Genomic DNA, 26,508 nt, shown 5'->3' with positions numbered 1-26,508 from the left:
AGCTACTGTAGATGCAGAGTGAATGATTATTAGTTTTGGACATGTGGTCAGAACAGAATAAAAAAATACATCACATTATGACTAATGATTGATTGGCATGGGGCACTCTGCTTCCACATGATTTAATGATTATTGGTGTACAGAGACCAGTGAATGACAGACTGCTTTACAAATTTTTTGCTACACATTTTGCTAATTTATGGCCATTAAAACTAGCGTTGAATGTCTTACCCTGTGTATTTGTATGTTTCTTTCCCCCTGTTGATAGGACAATAGGTCTATGGCCGTTTCTGGTTTTGGCATTTTCTTTTTGCTGCTTGCGTTTATAAAGAGGACCATGGTCTTTGCTACAGTTGTTATCAAAATTTAATTCAACCCACTGAAATAAAGTGTTTTGGCCAGTTTGACATTGATTTTGATAATTTCAGTCAGCTTATTTACAATTATATCAAAGAGGCACTTAAATTAGACAAATATAACAATATTTATGATGAAAACCACAAATGTCTTTTCTGTGCTCACATCATTAATCAGTTTTATTCAACCCCCTAGTGACAATTTTTTAGTACAACATCCTTTTCCAGTTAGGACATCTTTCAAGCACGAAACAGCTTGACACAAGTGTCTTGCAGCGACCCATGGTCATCTTAGCCCATTCTTCATGGGCAAAAGCCTCCAGTTCAGTCACATTCTTAGACTTGCGCACTGCAACTGGATTCTTTGGGTCCCACCAGAGGTTCTCAGTTGGATTCAAGTCTGGTGATTGCGATGGCCACTCTAGAATGTTCTAGCATTTCATCTTCAACCATGCTCTAGTGGACTTGGACCTCCAAGGAATTCATAGTACCCTGCACACGTTGAAGCTTTCCTGTACCATTAGAAGCAAAACAGCCCCAAAGCATAATTGACCTCCCGCCATGATTCACAGTAGGCAATGTGTTCTTTTGTTCATAAGCCTGGTTCTTCCTCCTCTAAACATAGCGCTGGTCCAAACAGTTTCATCTCACCACAGTACACCGTCCCAAAACTTTTGTGGCTTGTCCACATGACTTTTGGCATACTGCAGTCGACTTTTCTTGTTCTTTGGAGTCAGCAAGGGGGTGCGTCTGGGAGTTCTGGCATGGAGGTCTTCATTATGCAGTGCACTTATTGTCTGAGCTGAAACTTTGGTGCCTACATCTGACAGGTCTTTTTTCAGTTCCTTAGCAGTCACGTGGGGACTTTTCTCCACATTACGCTTCAGGTAGCGCACAGCAGTCACAGTCAGGATTGTCTTTCTGCCACAACCAAGTAGCGTTTCCACTGTGCCCTTTAACAACAAATGATGTCCTCCACTACTGTTCAGTTCACAAAAAGAAATTCAAGAACAAATGTTGACTACCACAATCATTCTTGAATTTTTGGCCCGGCCTTTGAAAACAAACAAACTAAAAAAAAATACCCTGCTACAGAGATAGGGAGAAGTGCCAAGATTTTTTTATTTGAAAAGCAGTTTCTATATGACTGGTTTAAAAGGAACCAAACAGGATCCTCCAGTTGAGACTGGCTCACGGCTGCTGACCCATCACGTGTCAAAACGTAGTGTCAAAGCAAGCTCATGGTGTCAAACCTATTGTGTAATGTTAAGCATCAAGCATGAAAAGCTCAGTGTCCAGTATTAAGAGACCTTGCAATGGTCAAGGGCATTAAAACACGTACAATAGATGGTGTACACATACAAGGAGTTTATTAACAGATATGTCTCTCATTCAGAACATCAGTAAACACTATATATTAATGTAATGCTTTCTTCATGTCTATCACACTCCTTCAGCAGTGTATGTAATCTTGGAGAACTGGAATGTTGCCACCGGGACACAAAAGTGGTGAGACCAGCTGCTAGATGCTGGTCTACTAGTATACAGTTGTCATCAGTAAGCAGTAGGACACAGGTCTACAGCCGTCGTCAGAGAGCTGCAGGACTTCTGCCCAGTCTAGGGGTTTCTCTGTTCAAATTAAACTGATTAGGCTAATTTCAAGGGTTAAAGCAGATGCATTGAGAGTTTATTTTGCTCTGCGTAAAGGCAGAGAATTGAACAGGTATTTAGGCATGAGGCTGTCCAATTAGGGCCTTGCCTCACACATGTGCAAACCACAGAATAATAGCTTAAAAAGAGGACAATTTTAAAACTATGATGTTTAGCCGGAAGCCTCAAAATAACCAAGTGAATAAAACAATGTAAAAAAAAATGTGCCAGCACAAGGTGGCAGCTGTCAGATTTGACCACACCTGCTCTTAAAAGTGAAAGTCATGCTATGATTTTCCATCATCCAGTAGGTTTTAATTGATATTACATTGGTCTTCTATCACCGTACAACAGAGGTGGTGCATGTCAGATGGTGTGAGTGGTGCCTGTTGAGTAGTTTTTAAGTTGTCCTGTAGACTTACATGGCTCCTATAAAACCACCTTTATTTCTACTTTAGCTCCCCAGGAGGGACAGGGAAAGGTCATGAAGGTTGAACCCCAGGACTTAGACTAGGTGACACTGTGGGACATGCACATGCCTTAAATGTCTTGCCTACGTGGAAAACCAGACGAGATCACTGAAGGCACCGAATGTTGAAGGCACGTTCAGGACCAGGCTGCTGCCAGCATCTTTTCCACATCCAGGAGCTTCTCCCTGGGTTTCCCTACAGCTTCTCCCCTCCGCACCTCCTCACAGTTGATTTTCTCCCACTCTGAGAAGGACACTTCTCTCACTCCTGGGAATACAAATACACAGAGATGCATCAGAAAATAGACAGACGGGACTGATTTGTGACAAAACCTTGTGTACCTTGCTGCAATTTTGGACAAGACACAGAATGTGTGTTAGGACATTTCTTCAAATACATAAACACTTAAGTGGTTTCGTGATGCTTAAGTACTGTTGTGTGTATGTGTGTATCCGTACTTATATTCATGTGAATGTGTTTGTGTTTTTGTTATTTTATACCTCGGGCCTTCAGTAAGGCGCTTATCTCTTGAGCACCAGGTTTGTGGATGGACAGGTCCAGTGTTCCTGACTCCAGGTCCTTCAGTATAATTCTGGCTGTATCAAAACTGTCATTCATAGTGGTGGCAATCACACCAGTTGGACCACGCTTTACCCAGCCACTGCAGTACAGCCCTGTACACACAACAGCCCATGGACACGAACACATACAGTCATACACACCATGTACAAAGTCACACAGCAGTGCACACATGAAAATACATACATGATATGGTTAAAAGAGACACAAAGACACACAAGAACACATACACACATGCACATACACAACGTCTCTTACCCACTGTACCCTGCACTCTGCCCATGTTGTTGGGCACTATGTCTCTGCAGGGGTCAAAGGGCACAGAGGGGTCAATAGGCAGACTCTTATAGCCAATACTATAGATGACCATCCCACACTCTATATCCTCTGTTTTGCCTGTGGGCTTCGCCAGGGCCCCCTCCCCTGAGCCCTGGAAAACAGCACAGGACAAAGAGAAAATTAAGTGCCCTAAGATGCCCTGCAGGAAGCAAGCCCAGATCATACGCCCCTCAGATCATATGCCTCCGGATCATATGCCCCCCGGGTCATACGCCCCCTGGATCAGACGCCCACAGCTATTTAACACCATCCCTCGTTTCACTCCTTCAAAACGTAATGGGAAAAAAAGTACAAAGTAAACAGACTGCTTCACAGATATAAGCTCTCGGAATTGTCTGTTCACAGCTTGTACGTGGCCACTCTGAAGATTTCACACGGACAGAGAACTATTTGGTGTTTCCTGTCCGGTTAAATGCACTACTTATCACATTGCAAAATGCTCAAAATAACTGTCAGGATCAGTAAGTATTTAAATACTCAAGCTGTTTCTCTGAGCATGAGCAGAAATAAATTCTTAATGCCGTTGCTGCTGGCTGTAGAGTGGGCAACGGCGTCCCTGCCTGACCTCAAGGGTTTTGTGAACCTTAAACTTTTTTTCTGTGTTAGTTCCCTCCTTTCCTTCATAATTCTTTCACATGGTTACAGAAAACGACATGGATTTTCATGATAGCTGGAAGCATTTAGGTTTGCCTTCAGCTGAACGCAACAGAACTTTATCCAGCTCAGCTCAACTCTGTGTGACTTTATAACCAACAGCAGAAGAGCACCTAGCAGGCACCTTTCCTCACACTGGTCTCTGTGTGACAATAGACAATAACTAAAACAATTTAAGACAATATTTATATATACATTTTTTTCTCAGTTGTGAAAACAATACCAGAACCAAACGTTTTTGGTTCGTACCAGAACCAAAAATCAAAATCAAATGGCCAGCTGTATTATGCACACATTTGTATAAAATTTTCCAATGCACGAGTCTTTACCTCAAGCCTGTTAACAGCCAAACGAATTCCTGCAACTCTTTTTCCATCAGCCCCTGGGAGCACCTTCAGAGGACTTCGCAGGAAACGGAATCCCCATTGTTTACTTCCTTCCTGTTCTCCATTGTCCATTTTCAGTGTTTTCATCATGAGCTCTGTTAGCCTCTTCCTTGGCCTGGGAAGGTCTATATGTACAAACAAACAAACAAACAAACACACACACACACACACACACACACACACACACACACACACACACACACACACACACACACACACACACACACACACACACACACACACACACACACACACACACACACACACACACACACACACACAAACCAAAAATAAAGCAGAAGTAATGGCCACTGTATCATGTTGGGTCTATAATGCCAACAAACCTTCAAACCTGATATACATACATATGTCAGTTTTTATCTGGTTTCAATCATACTAAATTTTTTATGTGACAGCTGAACAAAAGCCCGAAATGGTCCCATGTATCATCACTTTAGTGTTGTCCCATCATCCTGAAGTCTTCATAGAAGAGGCAGCGTGGATGCACTGTGACCTCCCCTTGCAGACGCTGCGTGTGCTAGCAGGAGCCTGGAGAGTCACGGAGCTGGAATGCACCCGTTTTTGGGGCCACAGCACAGCAAAGGAGCCGTGCGGTAGGAAACGAGGCATGTGCGGACTTGCACACAGGAAGCTCTGAAAACAACCCTCATGCTCCAACCTCAGATAGAACCCAAACAATGAACCTTGGTCTGCGCGTTGAGGAGAAAGTTCGCACATATACGTCATGTGTCTTGAAAACCGTCTGCCGCCTTTCAATGATTAACGAATCTGTCTGGTGTCTCGCATTCTGAAGCCTATTTGCAGAAGTGTATTGTCCGTTTCATTAATTTATTGAGGCATCTCTGGATTGTTTTGCAGCTGTGGTTTTGCACCTCCCTAACTTTGAATCCTGTCAGAACCATTGTACTAGAATGCTAGGCCAAATCTCACGTAGATGTCACGTAGATGCCTCCAGGTAGCAACTGTTAAGACCTCATCTAAGGCAAGAGGTGTAACTGTTATGTTTGTTAACAGGTAGCACAATAAGTTAATAACTAAGGGTGCTCATTTTGATTATATGACTGATAACCAGCATTAACTGACCATTGACCAATAACTGTCAATATAAAAAAATACTATTTTGGAGGGAAAACAAAACCAATACCACAAATGCTTTTGTTTTTATAAGAATGGTCAATAATGTTACATTCGTCCCAGTTGATTTTCCTTGACCAGTGTACAGAAAACCTCGAGCATCACCACCTTGGATATAGTTTGAAACTTCAGCATCTTGCCCCACTCACTGTCCAACACAGAGCAACAGACCTGAGCCTTGATGCCTGCTTTACAGTGCCTGCATTGACTAGACAGATCATAGTCCTTTGGTGATAAAGAATCACGTACGCATCACTAGTCATCTCTACTCCAGTTGGCTTTATGGCGCAAAGATACTTCTGGGGCAACTAACACAAGCGAGGATCATTGATTTCAATAAAATCCGCTCATTTGCCTCTCTTACTTCTTTCCCAAACTTTCATTTTTGTACACTGCCAAACATAATGAAACAGGGTTCCCTTAGACTCTATGCATTTAATGCAGGTATTTGGTATATTTTTATTATGCAAATGTAATTTCACAGGAGTTATACAAGTTTGCATTAACCATTTATATTGTATTAATCTAAGGTGTGTATTGTCTGGGTGTGAATTTCTTCACAAGCTAATTTCCAGTCTGCTGTTAAAATTCTCTTTCCAGGTCTCCATTCCAGGCGTTAAGCTTATTTAATGAACAATGAGGAACTAGAAAGCACGATGTTATAGAATTCCGAAATTATATGAAATTGTGCTGTTGCAAAAAGTTGTTGCAATGTATACAACAGAGGAGATAAGAGGCATCCCTGCCGACATCCTCTTTTAATAGCTATTGATTGTGATTTATTCATATTTGTCAGAATTTTTGCAGTGGGTTTATTGTATATTACTTGTACCCAATGTCTGAAATTTCCCCCAATACACTGAATAGATCTACCCTATCGAAGGCCTTCTCTCCAGGGCTGTATCTACAGCTTCTTTATTATAGTTTACTATATTCAGTACTCTCCTGACATTATTATAACCCTGTCTTCTTGTCTTATAAATCCATTTTGATCTTTATTAATTATTTTTCGCATAAAGTTTGGAATACAATTCAGAATTCAGCAGGCTTATTGGTCTCATATTCTTGCCTTCATTAGATGGCTTTCCTGGTTATGGAAGTTTGTATAATCAGAGCATCATTCATAGCAGGGGGAGACTTCTGTTATGAAATGCTTCTAGAAACATTTATATTAGTGGCTTTAATAGTTTTTTCTTAAATATTTTATATATATTTATTGGTGAGCCATCTGGCCATGTCCTTTTACCTACTTTCATACAGTGAATTACACTTTCAATTTCATTTGTGGTCAATTTAGACTCCAGACAGCTTTTGCTTTCATCTGAGATAGTTGGTATTACTAATCTTTCTGTGAAATCATTAAAGATTTTTGTGAAGAAGTTTTATTTCAGTGTTATACAATTTTTCATAAATTATAAGTATACTTTTATTTATAATTGAAGTAATTGAGTTTCTTGTTTCTAATTGTTTAATCTGTCATGCCAAAAGTGTACCAGATTTATCACCTTGATCATAAAAGGACTGTTTAAGTCTTAATAGATTCCTGTCACTCTTTATTATTTTATTATGATGTCACATTACCCCAGTCTCAGCCTCCATGGGACACGCCCACTCCAAACACACACTGCCCTGTTCCTCCCACTCACACCTACACACACACCCTGTTCAACCCACTCACATCTACACACTGTTGTGTTCCACCCACTCACACAAACACACACAACCTATTCCTCTCACTCAAACCTACACACTGCCCTGTTCCTCCAACTCACCCACACGGATTCCCTTTTCCACCCACACACAGACGTGTATAATCCAGGTTCAGAAAGTAGAAGTCCTCACCAGCATTTTGCTCAAGCTTGCTAGATTTTCTAATTAGTGCAATCCAGGTAAAATGAGTGGAATCAACACAATCCAGGAATCCTGAGCAAAATCCTGGTGAGGACTTTTACTTTCTGAACCTGGATTATACACCTCTGCCCACACACACCAAATAATTTACATGCATATTTAGGACATTGAGCAGACGCTCTTATCCAGAGTGACTTACAAAGTGCTTTGCCATCTCTTCACAGAATGCATCCTAGATAGTACAGTAGGTCCAAATTCAAGATACCCTTGCACCACATTACTACAAAATATGCCCCAGCAGCTTTCCAAAAACTTGAGCAGCTAACCCTTTTAGTCAAAGCCAGATCATTTGATGTTGTTACAGACAAGGTAATGAAATCTCATAGCTGTATGCTTTGGTTATATCAAATTATAACCTTTAATCCTACCAAAAAAATTAACTGGACCACAAATACAAATGCATTAATAAACTTGCAAAAGCATCCATTATGTTAGCAGGCTCTATTTAAGCTAGCTTAAAGTAGTAGTAAACGGGACATTAATAACACAAGCTTTCTAAATGCAATGATATCAAATTTAACAGTAAACTACTCATTTTAAAAACCTTCAGACAAAGTCAAAATTTTACATGTTCACACGTGAGACAGTAACATTAACATAAAAAGTAAGCAATGACGATACTAAATTAACCTGTTTTCCTAACGTGAGAGAGCAGTCAGTGTGTGGAGCACCAGGAGGGAGTCAACAGGGAATACAACAGGGAGATAAAGGGAAAGAAACATCAAAGCCAGGCAAAGAAAGGGAGCATCCAGCAGTTAAAGACACTGGGCCAAAGCGCATAAGACTCAATAGCCTTCATATCCTTTTTACTAGATGAACAGTTTGGGGCACAGATGCCCCAGTACAATAAGCACAGTCCTTGTTATCAACATTTCCTGGTGATAATTTTACATCCACTAAAAAAACAAAAGGTCACAAAAAGAACAAGAAGAAAAAGATCCATTTCATCTTTAACCTTAACAGGTTCAAGAGTTTTTTTTTATTTTGCCACTTTAGACAAAGTTTGCCTATACACACTGTAAAAAAAATCCTAATTTTATGGAAAATAACTGTAAATATTTAATGTATTTTAACCTTTTTTCCCAATTGTATACAAAACTTTGTAAAATTACAGACATTATTTGTAATTTGACAAAATGTTTTTTTTATTTTAAGTATTATGACAATAATTACAAGTTACATGCTTTTCTCCTTTTTTTTACAGAAAAATACAGTATTATTTATACGGTATTTTTCTGCTTTCTTAAATTATATACAGATTTATGTAAAATTACAGCAATTATCTGCAATTAAACATTCGGTTGATTATATAAAGGTTTATGTCTGTAAGAACAAAAGTTTTTTTCTCTGTTATTTTAATCAAAATCTTATTAACTTGTATTATTTAATGTCTTTTGGCACTGCTGGTTTAAACATGATTTTCAGTGTCAGAAATGAATGTGGTTTTCATAGTATTAGCTTACATGTAGCAATACTCGTATTTTGATTGTTAGGCGTCCTCGTAATTCAGAGGATCCATTAATGTTCAGGAGAAAAATGTACACAGAACAAAATATATAGGGTCCGAACATATTAATTTGCCATAGAACGTGATGGTAATTGATTTGATGAAAAAGAAAATAATTTCTGCAATTGAAAATGCTCATTTTTATGATGACTATAGAATGAGTCGTGACTTCCTAATGTCAGTTCAGACATTAGATTTTTACATTGGCATATCTAAAGTATGTAACTGTAGTAATGGCTGTAGGAGATTTTTGTTGATTGTTCCATCTCTATTGATGTCGGTACTCATTTTAGTTCTTGTGCAGTCGATAGAATAGAAAATGGCAGTTTGTTTGGGTGCTGGACTTTTAAAAGAAAAATTTCTAAACACTGGGTCTATACTTGAACATAACCAAGGAAATAACCGGTAACGCACTGAAGAGGGTTTTCCATCCACCGAGTTTTTGTGCATTTTGAAAATGCGCATGTGTCACGGGACAGCTCCGGACCCTTCCCTGTGGGCGTGTCATTTTGTTGTCTGCGTGCAGTTATGTCCATGTTTGTGCTTCCATGGGTGTGGGTTGTTTGTGAGCGTGTTCGTTTGTTACACCTGTGCCTTGTCTCGAGGTCACGTGGGTCTGTGTAACTCACCTATTTAATGTGCGTTCGCGCAGTGTCGTGTGCTCGTCTTTGTCTAAAGCTACGTGTCAGCGTGAGTGTGTGTTTGTTCTACTTGCGCCCCACACCGTGCTTATTCGTGTATTGTCATTAAATGTTCATCGTTCACCGTAATCGTCTTGGTGCCTGCTTCCCACACCCAAGCGTTACAGAAAGACGAGCCTAAAGACAAAAGGTATGCCTGGATACGCCACCCGGGCACCTAAAGGGAAGAGGAAGAGCCGTCACCACCACGGCTCTTCTCCAGTTCGGCGCCGCGAATCCCCCGTCACCGAACAGACCATGCAGCAGGACCCCCTGTGTGTGTACTTGCTCTGCGCGGCTCGGGAGACGGAAGACGAAGAGATGGCAGAAAGCATCCGCCAGTCCGCGGAACGCATATGGAGGGAGAGGCACCCTCTCGGGTCCCTAGGGCGGCCACCCAGGGCGGTGGGCAGCAGCGGATCGAAGGATGGGAGAGCACCGCTCCTGGACTTCCCGGAGGAGGAGTCCAGTGAGCCGTTTATGGTAGGGGTAGGCGCCTTTGCTCTCACTCCTCCCGAAGACGAGTTCGGAAGTGAGGACTCTGGAGAGGAGGAGAGTGAGGGTGAAGCCAGATGCCCGTCCCCCTCGTCAGCGGCTCCCACGACGTCGGAAGAGGAGAGGGAGACCAGCCCCACGCCATCAGTCTACTCCGTGCCGACTGTGTGCTACGGCGAGGAGAGGGAAGACACCAGCCCTCCGCCGTCGGAGTGGTCAGAGTACACGGGGCACTCCGATGGAGAGGAGTATTCCCCGTCCGTGTGCTCAAGGAGCACGGTCTACTATGGGGAGGAAGACGTTAGTCCTCCACCGTCTGACTACGGCGAGGAGAGGGAAGACGTCAGCCCCCCTTCGTTGTTGTACCCAGCTCCGTCGGGAGAAGAGGAGCGGAGCGAGGAGAGTGAGGAGGAGAGTCTGCGGTCGGTGAGTTCACTCTCGACCGTGTGCAAAGGGGGTGGGAGCAGACCGAACAGTCCGTCCGCGTCGGAGAGTGGGGACTCCTGTGGGGAGGAGCCCATGGACCACTCCCGATGCGAGACCTCCGCACAGTCCATGGACTGGAGCGTGGCCGAGGAGGAGATGCCGGCGATGGACACCACTCCCGATACCGGTTCCAGAGGGGGCTGGCCTGGCAAAGGAGGGGCTTCCTACAGGGGATTCCCGGAGAGGGAGCGCCGGCAGGCCTATAGGGCGGCAAGCCCCTACGGCCCTCCCGGAGGAGGGAGCCGCGGACCCGAGAGGTGGGTCGCCGCGAGACCCGCCAGTCGCGCTGCATCCAAGTGGGCTGCAAGTCGTGCTGCACCTCGCGCGTCCACTAGAAGGACTGCCCCCAAGCGGTCAGACAGTTGCGCTGCACCTCGCACGTCCGCCAGAGAGACTGCCCCCCAAGCGGTCGACCAATCGCGCTACGCCTCGCGTGTCCGCCAGAGGGACTGCACCCAAGCGGTCGACCAGTCGCGCTACACCCAGCGCGTCCGCCAGCCGTGCGGCACCTGGCGGTGAGCGGGCAGAACAGGCGGGAGGAGTACCGCCTACTGCAGCATCTCTCGGGAATGAATGTCTGTGTTCCTGTGTTTTTGTCTGTCCCCTTGTGTTTCCCTAACCCACTGCTCCCGTTTGTGCCCTTCGTGTTTACTGTTCCGGTGTGCGTGTTTGTCCTCGTGCCCATGTTTAATGTTTTCTCCCCTGTCTTCCCAGGGAGGGTGTGCTAGAGCTGTTCGCGGCGGTTCCCGCCGTCGGGGGTGTCGGCTCTTGGAGGCTCGTGATCCCGGCGGCTCTGGACCTGCCCGTCGGTGTTGGTTCGGGGCTTTCCAGCTGCGCCGGACGCTCCGGGAGTAGCGAGCCCCTGGTGGCGGGTTCTGTCACGGGACAGCTCCGGACCCTTCCCTGTGGGCGTGTCATTTTGTTGTCTGCGTGCAGTTATGTCCATGTTTGTGCTTCCGTGGGTGTGGGTTGTTTGTGAGCGTGTTCGTTTGTTACACCTGTGCCTTGTCTCGAGGTCACGTGGGTCTGTGTAACTCACCTATTTAATGTGCGTTCGCGCAGTGTCGTGTGCTCGTCTTTGTCTAAAGCTACGTGTCAGCGTGAGTGTGTGTTTGTTCTACTTGCGCCCCACACCGTGCTTATTCATGTATTGTCATTAAATGTTCATCGTTCACCGTAATCGTCTTGGTGCCTGCTTCCCACACCCAAGCGTTACAGCATGAAAAAAGCTGGATGGAATAAGTCCAAAATTCGAAAAAAGTCCCAAATATTGCAAAAAGATTTTTACGCTAGGAGGAGGTGGAAAAGTTAGATTATCGCATTGCCTAAAATTCGGAAATACTGGATGGAAAAGGGTTTTTCGCATAAACGATGACGTATCATGCCTCAAGTCATGTGGTTCTGTATATGATCGCGATGTAAAGATGGCAAATGCATACAAAAACAGTTCTGGAGAGAGCAAAAATTGAATTTAACTTCTCCATGTACAGAAAAGAAAAAGAAAAAAATGTTTTAAAACCTCAATGTGCAAAAATGCGTAACTGCCAGATGGATGTAAAAACCACTATTGTTTGGCGTCCTCTCACGTGATCTAAAGTTTATTCGCATAACTGTAATGAATGGAAACAAGGCTTAATTCGCATTTTTTTCTGCCGAAACTTGGAAATTGCGCATTACTTTTTCGAAAGGTTTGGATGGAAACCCGGCTTGAGAGACAGATGAACTGATATACTGGGAACAACCAATTAAATATAAACGTTATCTCTAGGCTACGGGCATAAACGTGATGTGAGCTCAACGTGTTGCTTTTAACCATAATTGGTTAATTTGACTGTCATTCAGGAAACTGGCCAATGACAACTGTTCGCGCCTCTCAGGTCATGTTTGAAAATTTCAGCGAGTTTGCTGACGGTGACGGTCGGTCAGCCTACGAGCTATGGTGGCTAGCTAGCTACCTGGATTATTTTACATCTGCCTGCCAAATTATTATTATTTTGAGCGGATTATCATTGGATGATTCCACAAAATAAGATGGAAAAGGGGCACAGAGAAAGAAAATTTAAGTGAAGCATTATTGGTGACATCAGGTAAGAAAACGTCCTTAATTTATGTAAGCCAACGTTAGCTAGTTAACTAGCTAGTTAGCCCAGTCTAAAAACCCATTTCACTTGAATGTTTCATTTGATGAAGATGTAAACAATAAAATATTTATATCAAATATATGCATTAAAATACTTTTTCAGTCTAATTCGGTCACTGTTAAATACATAATGGGTTAGATAATGCTTTATCAAGTCTTTGTTATAAGTTTCATTGAAATTTAGCTAACATAACTAGCTATGTCGCTAGATTTAGTTACTCAAACTCGGTCTCTGTCTCATTTTGAATTGGTTTTAATGTGATGTGAACCTTGAAATAGTTGAGCATTTTTCTGAGGTAACGTTAAGTCTAATTTGCTAGGAATGTCACAGACTATTCTATCGCTAATGATTAATAGTCACATTAAATGATGTACAAATCAATGTGCTTAACAGTTCAGCTTTCTCCATATGCCACTCATGTCGCATTTTGTAGTTGACGTCATTTCTACATTTTTAGCACTCTGGATCTGGATTTTTGAGTGGCAGACATTAATGGGGTTTAAAAAAATCCGCCTCCATCACGTTCTGCGGTGGCTGAATATTGACCGTCCGCCAATGGGCAGCGTTGAGGGGTGGAGTCTACAGGCCTCCCAGCAGGCCCCACGGTGAGTTCCCTGTTTCCCTGGATGTGTGTTGTATGTGCGATAGTGTTCCCCCTCCCTTTTCCCCTTAGAATCAGTGTATTTGGCACTTGTTTATGCTTTTAGTGTGTTGCTTATAAAATAAAATTTCGCCAACGTTGGTGTCATGGCTCATTCTGGTCCTTCTAACTCGACGCCGTTACAATATGTAATGAATATGAATAGACTTAAAACTGCAGTATTAAGATTAATACCAGATTAATGGAGAAAATCCTATGCAATTAAAATTAATGTTGCAGCTGGACCGCTTCTCAGTTAAGCTAATGCAGATCTGCACTGAAGAAAGAAAGGGCGAAGGAGACCAGGTATGGTTTGTGTAAAAAATAAAAACACCATTATTGAGATCATTGTGAAGATTTTGTCCATTGCATTTTAACCCTTAGGGAATCAATATGCTTTCTCATATGTTAAATATGTAAAGCAAAAAAACAATATGCACCAAGTTTGGCCTACATTTTGTTTACTGTACAGAGCAAGAATGCAACACAGCCCAGAGCAGGAGCGGCACAGCCCAGAGCAGGAGCACTAGCTCACAGTACAAATCAATCTGGCCATTATGTTGAGGTGAGTGACTCTCCCTGCTGCACCACTACACTGGATCTTGGGGATCCCCCAAGACCTGAATCTCTCTTCACCGTTTATGTGTGTTTTCCAAGATTAAGTGCTAATTCACAGATGTCATTGTCATGATTCAAAATAACAGAGAAGTCTGGTCCCTTTTTGAAATGGCTTTGCAGTTTTCATTCTTGGATGAAAACTGATGTCCAGATGTATAAGCTTAACAAAGCTCTGTAGGCTTTCAAAGGGACTCAGATAAGGTGAACGTATCACATTTTTGTCTCCTTGAAAGAGCTTTGTTAACCTGCACACTTGTATCCCTAGACATCAATTGTTTTCCAAGGATGAACTTTGAGTAGTAATTTCAATATCAATACATTTTCTACCTGCAAAGATTCAGAATCTAACGAAGTAAATGATGATTCAAAGACTTATCATTTATACCAAATCATGGTAAATATTTCAGCTCATAAGAACTATAATATTTGTAATGTTATTGGCACAAAATTAACAGCAGCTAACTTTGTCTTTTGTCTGCAACTTTTAAACAGGCAGACTTCTGCATTTCACTTCTGAAAGGGCAATGACCAGATCCTGCAGATTTCTTCTCTGCAACATACGGAGAATACAACCCTTTCTTTCACAGGAAGCTACCCAGGTGCTTGTACAGTCTCTCTTCAGCTCAAAGCTGGACTACTGCAACTGCTTACTTACGGATCTTTCTCTATGGGTCATCAGACCTCTACAACTGATCCAGAATGCAGCAGCATGACTGGTCTTCAATCTTCCCAAGTTCACATGTCACTCCAGTGCTGCATTCTCTTTACTGCCTTCCAGTAGCTGCATACATCAGATCTAAAACCTCGATGCTTGCCTGCAAAGCCAAAAATGGACCAACCCCTCCCTACATGATGACCATGGTCAAAGCCCCATCCAAGCCTTGAGTAATTTGAACCTCAAGTATGGCTTGGCTTAAAACGCCATGCTTAAAGTCTCACGGAAAACAAACTTCAAGACCTGTCCTGGCTCCGAGATAGTGGAATGAGCTTCCATTGGCTGTCCAGTCTGCAGAGTCCTTAGCAGTCTTCAAATGTAGACTGAAGACTCATCTGTAGAACAGACTAAATCTCTAGCACTTGTCATAGTTGTTTCCGTTGTATGATATAGTACCTATGTGAATTTGCATTTCTTGTAGGTATCCATTTTAATTCCTGTCGTTTAGCAATATTCAACCTATGTTTTGTGTACTCCTAGGTATTTGCATTGATTTCTGTAGTTTAGTAGTATTCTGGTCCAAGGGTATCTTGAATTCTGACCTATCTATGTACTATTTAGAATTAATTCTGTGAACAGATGGCAAAGCACTTTGTAAGGCGCCCTGGATAAGAGCATCTGCTAAATGCCCTACATGTAAATGATAAGGAGTGTATCTTTCATTTCACATCAGTGTTATGTGTTTGTAGTTGTGTTCAGGCCACTGATATTGGTGATGGAGAAAGACACCGAGTACAGTCTGGGGATTTAAATGATTAAAAGTGATGATAGAGGACATTGAGGTGCTCAACATTGGTATAATATACTTTTTCATTTGTATAAAATAACTTTGTCATGAATATGGACAGGAAAAATCTGTAAAATTACGGTATTTCTCTGCAGAACCTTTTGTGCTGTCACTTTATTGAAAGTGCTTAATTGTAATAATTCAGGGAAAAGTTGTAAAATAAAGGTATTTCTCTGCAAAACTTTTAGTACTGTCACTTTATTGAAAGTGTTTAATTGTAATAATTCAGAGAAAAGTTGTAAAATAAAAGTATTTCTTTGCAAAATTATTAGTGCGGTCACTTTTTAAAAGTGCTATATCATAATATTTCAGGGAAAAGTTGTAAAATAACGATATTTCTCTGCAAAGATATTACTGCTGTCACTTTATTAAAAGTGCTAAATCATAATAATCCAGGAAAAATCTGTAAAATAACGGTATTTCTCTGCAGAATGTTTAATGAATTTTTCCTGTAAATGTATTGTTTTTCCACTTAATTTAAATCAGGGATTTTCACTTTAAAATTAAAATTTTTGTTTGGCAGCCGCTGCTGCCGGTCGTTTACCGTTTTTTTAGGATTTTCTTTTTTTTTTTTTACAGTGCATGCCTATATATTTGTATCACCCTAAAATCATAAAACCGATAGCATTTTTATTATTATTATGAGACTACCTGCTCATGATGCTTAACATGGCGGCTGTACTACAGGAAGTCTTGCTGCAAGATAATAATGCCAGTGTTAAAATTTTTTTTTATTGTTCGTTGTGCCGAGAACTAGCGGCATGTGATTGGACATCAACTCGCCCATTATATTCTCACACTGACACAAGCACAGCTATACACCTTTATTTTTGTGGCAGTTCATATGGACTTGTTGACCGTTTACGATACCCATTTCGCATCACAAAAATAATGAGCAATAAAAAACACACAATTATGAAACACCAGCAATATTAAGTATAATGCACACCCGGATCATCATCCTTATTGCTCACTGCCATTCACAAACCATATGCAAGTTCACTTTCCATTTTTCCTGCCCAAATAAATTGCTCTTTTGAAATCTGACCATACATATGCTGTTATTCTTGTTACCTTACAAACACTGGCCTTTGATTGAAGTTAAAGCCCACAAACTCTTATCATGTTTTGAAAGAACAGACTTTGATACTCCATTTTCTATTATGTAATAATCATGTTACATACTTACAAGTTTCATTACTCTGTAATTAATGAGTCAAAGTGTAGTGTTGTAACATTGCAACATTACATCTCTCTAAGTCACTGTTATATTTGTTTCTCCTACAGATTGTCCCAATCAGTCCATAATTCACAATGCCTAAGACCCAAACCCTCATCCCAGCATCACAACACAGTGGAACATCTACATGGCCTGCCTCTGTCTCCCCACACCAGCCCCCTGCCATGGGCCGCTTCTGTACCATCCATCCTCCAGCCCTAGTCCATCGTTTGCCCTGGTTGTGAAGACATTTCTCCTCCTGGGCATCATCTACACACGTGCACCATGTCGAATCATGGCCACGCCCCCCCCCCCCCCCCCCCCCCCACACACACACACACACACACTGATGCACATGTTCACCCACTTTAACCTTCTTAACAGGGGACTTCTCCTAGTGATACAGATCAGGGTTTTCTAAACAGCAAGATAATGCGTACTTTAAATACATCTCTACTATGTAGTTTCACATTCCAAAAGCTTTCTACAGGACAAAGCTGTGGTACGTTTTACAGAGAACTACATATTATTCATAAAAAGCTTCCATTCCATTACAGCAATTACATTACTACATTACATTAATATTAATATTACGTCTAGTGTGACAATACACTCAGCTCACGAGATGCTTTATCACAGCAATGTGTGATCTCCAATGGGAAAAACCAGACCGCGTCAAAACAAACTAGACAGTTTTCTGTTTTTGTTTTTTAATCACAAGATAATCTGAACCACCAAGCGACTTCCATATGAACTTTCACAATCTGTTCTGTGAGATCATTGTACACACCTGCATGTTAATAACTAACCGCATTAAAATATTTGTTATTTTTAACCTCCTACACATGTTTCACAATGCCCTTGAAACTTTCCACTCACCGTTAAATCCTAAATAAATCATCCGACAGTAGCTCTGGAAAAACAGCATGCCACTATTGTTTTTTTTTTCCAAATAACTTTTACTTTTTTCCACAGACATTTTTCCAATGCGCCATCTTTAGCCAAATATGATCTGAAAGATCTAGAAAGCAAAGACTTGAAATTTTTGACTAAATAAATGCTTAGTTACAGAATAAAGTTTAATGTACTGTGTGCTTGAAAATCTAACCTTTTCATTGATGCTATGCTTTATTTAGTATGTTAATCACAATAGTCACATGATGAATGTATACGCTAGTGCTCTTTACCTATATACGTGTGTGTTAATCATGTAATTATGGCTCAGTTAGGCCTTAGAATTGTACTGGCCTTCCTCTGTCTCATGATCGGCCCATGCTCATTGTGGATGTTATTTAATTATATTGTGATCACCTCATGAACACCTTGTGTGCTTATGGATTATGAGTATAAAACAACTGCTACTAGTCTATAAATCACTGAATGGTTTCAGCCCAGATTACATCTCAGATATGTTTATAAGAATATTAAACATGTAGATCCCTCAGATCTATGGACTCAGGTCAGCTTAGTCAAGCCCGGAGTCCAAACTGTTTTGCTGCATTTAACTGGAAAGAAACTGCTAGATCTTAGATGTGTACTGAATGTAGACATTTTTAATTCCAGGCTTTAAATATTTCTCTTTTAATGTATGTGACTGACCTCTAAAACTTGCACTCTATTTGCACTGCACTTTACCTTTAATAAGCTAATTTTATTACCTTTATTGCAGCATCTCTTTTCTTACAGCACTGTAAGAATTGTTTATAAGCTAATTTTATATTTGTATTTTTTACTTTGCACTCTTACAAATTCTTCGTTTAAATTTCATGTCTTTATGATCTCGAACACCTCTCTGAGGTGTTAGATCTCAGGAAGGTTCTAGTTCTTTATGTTTGAATCACTTTTAATCACGTTATTTCTATTCATTTTAGTCCTTTTAAAATTTGGTTTCTATTCTACTATATCTGTTTCTTTGAATCTTCTCATTTGTAAGCATGACTGCAGGGTATGACTGGTATGACATGAATAAACCTGCCTTGCCTACTACAGCTCTGGATTAACATGCTAGCAGTGGCAGCTCTCCAGGCCCCGTGACCAAAGTTCACGTGCTTCTGAGCACAAAAGCAGGTCTCCTCCACAATCCCTTCAATGCACACGGGCCATTGTGAATTACATGAATCCAACAAAAGCAGCCTCAAACAATTGCAGTGTAATGAGAAGGTAACAAGATGAATGGGTTTGCCTTTAAAAATCATCTTAAAATATGGAAAAAAAAAGATTTCAAAAAGTCTAGGAGTTGAAAGCACTGGGTTTATTTAATAATGCTAAACGCCTAATTGAATCCAGAAAGAAAATAATTTTCCAATCTTGTTATTTTAAAATAACATAGTATGTCAGTGATTGCCCTTTCTACACCCTAGTTGTGGAAGCTGCATGGCTGTGCAGTGCTGAACATTTCGTATTTGCTTGTCATACTTTTCAGTGTTTCTGATCTCATTTTAATTCTTACTATTTCAGCTTTAATCAGAAAGGGCATGGCCTTATCAACAGAGTTCAAACAACCCCTCTCTTGATCAATACTCCTACCGTTCAGAGCCTTAGCCAAGCCCTCAAAGTCAGCAGGAAGCACGTCAGCTTTGGTAGCAGGCAGGTTAATCATCTCTCTCACCTCCTGGTGAGGAACAGGAAATGCACAAAGTTGCATTTTTACATAAAAATGACAATGTCTCAGCTAAACTATTCAGCTGTTTTAACAATACTTAACAAGGACTACAATAGATATTAAGTGAAAACATCCTGAAGCCAAAAAGGTGGTTCTTCTGCTTGACTGCTCCTTTAAAAACACAGGTATGCAGCAGACATAAACCATGATTCTACCTGTGCAACCTTAATAAAAACTGTTCAAAGTAGGAGAACCAATATGGCAGGCAGGTGTAATAGAGTGAGCAGGACTTGGTGTAAACAGAACTGTTAATAAGTAGAGAAATAAATAGTATGGATTAGCCAGAAAGGGATGGGGGTAATAGAAGACAAAGATAGAAGCACAGATAAAGAGAAGGATGTTAGACCTTGATGGTGCATGCGATCTGCAGAGGTCCTCTTCGTCCCACCATTACAACCCTGCGCACACGACTAGATGCAAGGGTCTGCAGTGCATGCTGGGTAATGTCCGTCTTCTGTAGGGAAGGAAGTTTCATTAGATGACATTGTATGATATGGTAGCAAGACTTTACCACACAGTCCCGCTATGGAACAAGAGACATAACAAATACAGGACAGGAAGAGTCTGGACAGGATTTACAAACATGCTTAAGAGAGAACTACTACACTCTAATAATCTGTCAGCTTACTTCATAGTCACAAAAGCCATGTATCAAATGAAAAGCAAAGCTACAAATACAAGTAAATGCCTATGTGAAGCAAATTGGTAGTGTAATGACCTTCAGAATGTCCAGCGGAGACAGAAGGACTCTGGCCACGTCCAGTGCAACGTTGCCTTGCCCCAAAATCACCACTGTCTCGCAGTTCAGATCTGGGTGGAGCTGCATGAGAAACAGGATAGGGAATGTTTAGACAAGTAGTCTGGCCTGGTTATCGCTGAAGCCAGAGGGTCTCTGGGCTGCCAGGAAAGTGCCCTGCACCACAATTCCCTGATAATTATTAGGACAAGGGAACAAAAAAAGTATCTTAACAGAATTGAAGTCATCTGCAATGGAGGGGTTGGTACCAACCCCAGGGTGAGATGCACTCTAAGTCGGCCATTACCTCCTTGTTGCTGGGGAGTCCATTATACCATCCCACAAAGTCTCTGGCTGAGAACACACCAGCCAAGTCCTCCCCTGGGACCGCTAAAGAGCGACTCCCTTCTGCACCATAACTCTGTCCAAACAAGAGCAAGTCTGGTGTTCAGATGGTATGTAAGAGATGATGTATGTAAGCGAATGACGGGTGAATGAATTAACGTGTGAAACTCACCAGCACCACAGCATGGTAAGATTCCTTCAGCTCCTTCACACTGATATCAGTCCCCACGTTCACGTTGCCATGGAAATAGCAGCGCTCATTCTGGGCTGTCTGTGTAAAAGTGTTGATGACGTTCTAGAAAAGAAGCAAATGACTGCTCTGAAGATATCAGACGCTTTGGTTGTCGTGACCCCCAAACTCATTCTCAAGGGCAAAGGTGAGGGCTCCTGGGAGATGATGAACTGCTAGCCTGAAAGTAGGCCATGCTTGGAGGTCAGCATTGTATTGGGAAAGACGTGGGGGGGAGGCAGAGGGGTCATTTCCACTAAACACATTTTTTGCCACAATTTTGGTTTTAAATATTTTGTCCCCTAGATTAGAGTTCAATAGAAACACCTACAGCTTCTATTTAATCTGCGGGGAAATTTAGGATTCCAGAGTAATTGCAAACTGGCAAAACACCCTGAAACCACCCACTCACCTTCAGATGAAACAACAGCTTTGCAGTACAAAAAATTTCCCAAACCTGTCCTTCTCCTTCTGGCCATGACATAACCAATCACATTATTCCAGTTCGGTCAGATTACTAGGAGATCTACAACTGTCCTATATAACAGTATGTCAGTTGGTTATGGAAAAAAGATGACAAAAACCTAAAACAAAACAAACCACATCTTCTGTTCAGCACATGAAGGATGGTGAGCTGTGGGGATTTCTTGCTCTATGCTCTCTTATACAAATACAATGTCAACACAGAGGGTCATGTTTACATCCAGCAGGTAGACAGTAATGAACTGTACTGCTAAATTTGATAAGACAAGCAAATCTGCAAATGGGTGCATAACTAGTTGATGGGTGCCAACAGGTATTTCAAAAACTAAAAATAGAGCACTGTTTAATTTACATTTACGGCATTTAGCAGACGCTCTTATCCAGAGCGACTTACAAAGTGCTTTGCATCCGATCACAGAATTCATCCTAGGAAATAGTACGGATCATCATCAGTTTAATCATTTGATGAAGCAAGCAACAAGCAAAAAAAAAAAAAACCTTGATATTTAACATGTACACAATATTACTACATGATCATGAAGAATGTATTACTTTCATTCATGCTGCAGACAGTATCGCTGTCCAGACATGACACTGAGCGACAGATCATTCACTGATCTGAGACCTGAAGAAAAGCCCCCACTGTAGTTTGAAAAAGCAGCCAGTGATGTAAAAGAGTGGGTGTGGGTCCCCTGCAGCACTAACCACTACACAGCACAACTTAACCTCACCACACACTCCATTTCACTAACCACACTACATGACAACCTCACCGCACAACTAATTTCACTAAGCTCTTATTTTGGTAACACTGCTCATTATTGTACCACAGTTGTGCTACTTAGTTAGATTTGGATTATATTGAACTTTTCCAAATGGAGAAACCAACCTTAACCTCAGGGTGATCCGGGGCAACTCCGAACCGCACCAGCCCAAACGGCACGGGTAGACGCTCGTAGATATCCACAATCACGTCATGCCGGGCCTGGGAGAACGCACATCCAATTACTCACACTGTTTAATTAGTGTCAGTTGAAACCAAGCCTGTGTTCTGTCTGTGTTCAAAGCTAAGTTTACATGGACCCCTCTCAGATGATCAGCTATCAGACATGATTTCCACAAAAAAGGCAAAAGCCATGTTAACCTTCAAGAAAATGAAAGTGAATGCAAATGGCAAAGCTACAGGTACCCTTAACTGTGAGAGACAGTGAAATCCAGAAGATCACATTGTATGATTCAACATTACACACACACACGCACACACACACACACACACACACACACACACACACACACACACACACACACACACACACACACACACACACATACACACAAAACTACTGACTGTCAGATAGTCAGCTTTCTTAAAGCAACTGTGGAGAATAATATCTAATCCCCTTAGGATACCTGTGGTATGTGTGTATTGCCATCATTATTATCGATGTGCTTTTCATCGATTCCCATGATGACGATGTGAGATGTGTCCTGTGCACTGAGACCTTCTCAGTGCTGTATGCTCTTTATTCAATAGTTCTCTTCCTTCTTCCCTGAGAAAATTGCATATATACTAAAACTACCTACTGTTTTCATTTTACTCAGCACTTTACTGGACTGATATTTCTAGTCCTGTCCAGGCAGATGTCTGGAAACAATGTTGATCTGCTTTTGGCCATATTTACCTCAAATGACGAAATGGGGAAAAAAAGACTCAACAAGCTACGTAGTGTGGATGGTACATTTTCCACAGCACATGACAGCTGGAAGAGTATTATATGGAGGAAAAAAAACTAAATAAGTTTAAAAAGTGGATCTCATGTTAGGCTTTTTAACAGGTGCAATTATAAATATAATTGCAGTTACTGGTTGTATCTAACGTTAAATCCTGTTCAACTATAAATAAACTATTATTATTATTATTATTATTATTACTAAATTTGTATTCAAAGAAACTCCACTGAAACGCTCAGATGGGTAGAATAGATACACTGTAAGCATTCATCCTCTAGTAATGTTAATGCCATCCAAAAACATGATTTTCATCACTGAGAAGTGGGGTGAAATGTTTAATTACAAACAGCCCCATATAAAAGTAACCCTGTCCGAATAGGGCTAAAGTTTCCATATGAGACCAACAGGAGTGGTGTACACAGGTTTCCCCTGGTCTAAATCTCTGTATAGGCTACGTCTTTATTGAAAACTCTCTCCCTGTGTGTTCTCCACCAATGAAAGAACAGCATAATTATAAGATCACTCCATACTCCATACATGTATTTGTAAAGAACGGTCACGGTACGGTGCTCACGATTCTGTGCATGCAGTTGCATGGAGAATTTGCAGTACATGCATCCTATAGGGACGTGAACACCAGTGAATGTAATGCAGAACTGAAGTTCACAGGCGAGTTGCACCCGGAAGCCAAAAACTATACACATTGCTAAGAGCATCTCACCTATGTTTGAAATGGCCTACTGCACTCAGTACATACTGGATACTGCATACTTGTCCTCGTGGTAGTATGCAGTACAGTATCTGGTATGTGACAAAAACAAACCATATTATGAGTCACGCAAACGTGTAACACTCCACTTGTTTATCTTTCGACACCAAAGATCAGACTTCTGTTCAAGTCACAAAATATCTCACTGTTAATCAGTTTTTTAAAAGAAACGAGGAGAGAAGGTAGAGGACAAAATGCTGAAAATCCTTTTAGCACAGATACAGTTATAGCTTTCATTTTGGAACAGAAGTTTAATGTTAGTTCAACACACATACTTAGCTTTAGTAGACAGATAAGAGTAGCCCAGCACACCTTTAGCGCTACATAACTAAATACCAGTAGCCTACAAAATAACTGATTATTAACATATTAACAGTATTAACTGATTACTAAATATTAACAGTATTTTCCGATCAATTTGTTCTTGTCCAACGTTGCAATTCAACATTAATGAATTTTGCCATCGAGCCTGTGAACTCTTACAAACAAGTTAAATGAATCAAATAAACATTGATTATGTACTGCAAATAGTCGGTTTCAGTATTGGAAAAATTAATTTTGACCTTTATTTGTGATCGATTCAGAGGTATGTGTTCAAGCACCACTAAAAATAAGAGTAAAAGGTAGTTTTTGTAATGGACATTTGTCTCTAATAAGCTGAAAAATGTTAACACCATAGAAAACATACAGTATGATCCACATTTTCTACTCCTGCCCTGCTCTCTCAGAAGGACATGGATCCTGATTCAGGACTTTTTTTTTTTAATACGAATTGGATGTCATGGCCACTTTGCACGATGTACAGTACAGCATGAAGATAGCTTTTGTACTGGAATATTTTACATATGTGGTACATCATCCAGGGATCTTTAAAGTGCTGAAAAAATTTTGGTTGTATACTACATACTGGATAATGATTTAGGGCTCAATCAGTACGCGAGTAGTATGTAAAAATATGTAGTAGGCTGTAGAAGTAGTATGTAGAAATATGTAGCAGGCTGTAGTAGTAGTATGTATTAGGCTGTAGTAGTAGTATGTAAAAATATGTAGCAGGCTGTAGTAGTATGCAGTAGGAGGTAGTATTATGTAGAAATATGTAGCAGGCTGTAGCAGTATGTACTAGGCCGTTTCCAGCCTCTTACTTTTTTCCCCCCAGCCATACGAAATCCGTATTAAGGAATACCACTGTTTGAATTAAATTGATAAATACGTAATGGGCATAGCTAGAAATAAAGAATATTTTGTTAAAGTTGTAAATGCAGTCAGATCTTATCTAAGGTCATTTGATAATTTATTTGGAACTAGCAAGTCCTTTTAAATATACTATATGATTTGAATCATAGTTATATATACATATACATATAGCTACACACACACACACATACATATACATATATATATATATATATATATATATATATATATATATATATATATATATATATAGAGAGAGAGAGAGAGAGAGAGAGAGAGAGAGAGAGAGATTTCTTCGATCACAGCTTATGACAATGGTGAAATGAAACCATCTGAGAGTAGCCCCCACTTTCTTCGACAAGAAACCAATGTTGTTCAAACTATTGCTCCGGCCTTGCAACATTACAACATCAAGCCTCAAGCAAAGTCCACAAAATATTGCTGTGGTGGTTAACAGAAATGGGAGAGAACCTTGAGGAGGTGCTGTGCCGTATAAAAGCCTGCGGGACCTCCTCCCACTACGCACACCTTTGGACCAGCTCCACACACCGAGGACAGCTTCCGTCCTAACGGGGAAACAGAGCAAGTTCAGTGTTATTCCTTTATACGTATGTCAGTTTTCCCCTTCCTTGTCACACTGCATCAAATAGTAAGCTAAAAAGACAATTCCTCTAACACCAAACGTATTTTGCATAGTACAAATTAAAACTTTGAAAGTCCCTTCAAATTTTCCGAAGATCAGCATGTGAACTTTGAACCCTTGAACACTGCAGGACGATTAATCTGTATGACTGAAGTCGACACAGGTCGTAAAATACGACCCTCTAGCAACAGTTTAGATATTTGGTGTAATTAATTGTGTCATACAGATGCAATGTTATCGTTCCAAATATAAAACTGTCAAACTTACCGAATAACGAAAGAATCCCAAGTCGTTTTGACGCACGCAGCATTTTCTGCAGGATAGCGGTGCAGCCCTTTATACTTCTCATATTAACAAGTCCATGAATTTGGCCTTGAACTGAAGTTCTGAACTATTTACACTCTTGGACTATGAGCCTCATAGCCAACAACTGAGCACTGGCCCTCAATTTCGAGCAACCTTCCTGGTGGTCACCCGGGTTTACATGTCAAAATATTAGAAGCGTTAACGGCGTCTGTTTCTCGTAGGATCTGTTTTCAAGGCACAGTCAGAGGGCTCCTATTGCTTCAGTTTTGAAAATCCCTCCAAAGTCGCTTTTTCTCGAGATATGCGGTATGTTAAAACAATAGAATAATGTGTGTTTCGGTCACCTCAAAGTCACAAGAAACTCGATTTATCTGATTTCATTACACAGTCAGGTAAATCGAATAAAAATATATTAACCCACAAGTCTAAACTTCTGCAAGAAATATCGTCCGTCTTTTAAAACAATCCGTCGTGGGCAAGGGCTTTAAAAAAGGTTCCGTCATTACCTTGACTGAAGGTCCGTGTTATATTTCAAGCATGACCTCGTCTTCTTATCACATTTAGAAGGACGACCAGGGGAGATCATTTATCTAAGTGTTATCTGTTCACGGTTTTTTTTTTC

General features: G+C 40.9%; 1 protein-coding gene and 1 long non-coding RNA gene across 3 annotated transcripts; one reads left to right on the top strand and one right to left on the bottom strand.

Annotated features, from left to right (window-relative positions):
• Positions 1-1,709: 1,709 nt before the first annotated feature.
• Positions 1,710-26,401, bottom strand: fdxr (ferredoxin reductase). Of its 2 annotated transcripts, none has more exons than XM_076999985.1 (12): positions 25,848-26,401; positions 25,409-25,503; positions 22,133-22,228; positions 20,704-20,826; positions 20,494-20,607; positions 20,169-20,270; positions 19,797-19,901; positions 19,315-19,399; positions 4,378-4,559; positions 3,314-3,485; positions 2,977-3,150; positions 1,710-2,743 (listed from the first exon to the last, which is right to left on the bottom strand). In XM_076999985.1, exons 1-12 carry the CDS (start codon positions 25,927-25,929, stop codon positions 2,613-2,615), a joined length of 1,461 nt encoding a protein of 486 aa, XP_076856100.1. In that variant the 5' UTR covers positions 25,930-26,401; the 3' UTR covers positions 1,710-2,612. The 2 variants fall into 2 exon arrangements, with proteins under 2 accessions (XP_076856100.1, XP_076856099.1); XM_076999984.1 differs by having other exon boundaries at positions 19,797-19,904; positions 25,848-26,398.
• Positions 12,946-14,015, top strand: LOC143509763 (uncharacterized). The gene is made up of 3 exons (XR_013129767.1): positions 12,946-13,414; positions 13,690-13,755; positions 13,922-14,015. It is a non-coding gene; the product is annotated as an uncharacterized LOC143509763 (long non-coding RNA).
• Positions 26,402-26,508: the final 107 nt, after the last annotated feature.

Source organism: Brachyhypopomus gauderio, chromosome 3 (genome assembly GCF_052324685.1).
Source record: "Brachyhypopomus gauderio isolate BG-103 chromosome 3, BGAUD_0.2, whole genome shotgun sequence".
NCBI classification, from domain to species: Eukaryota; Metazoa; Chordata; class Actinopteri; order Gymnotiformes; family Hypopomidae; genus Brachyhypopomus; species Brachyhypopomus gauderio.
The sequence above is the reverse complement of the archived record's forward strand: the minus strand, read 5'-3'. Positions and strand labels throughout refer to the sequence as shown.

Bases quoted from the DNA above. Each gene is read 5' to 3' on its own strand.
- fdxr (XM_076999984.1), bottom strand. From the start codon at position 25,929: ATGAGAAGTATAAAGGGCTGCACCGCTATCCTGCAGAAAATGCTGCGT. The intron at 20,827-22,132 runs GTTGGTTTCTCC...CTTCTTTTCTAG, and splicing joins CGGATCACCCTGAGGTTAAG to AACGTCATCAACACTTTTAC. The intron at 19,905-20,168 runs GTCATTACACTA...CCTTCCCTACAG, and splicing joins CTCCGCTGGACATTCTGAAG to AAGACGGACATTACCCAGCA.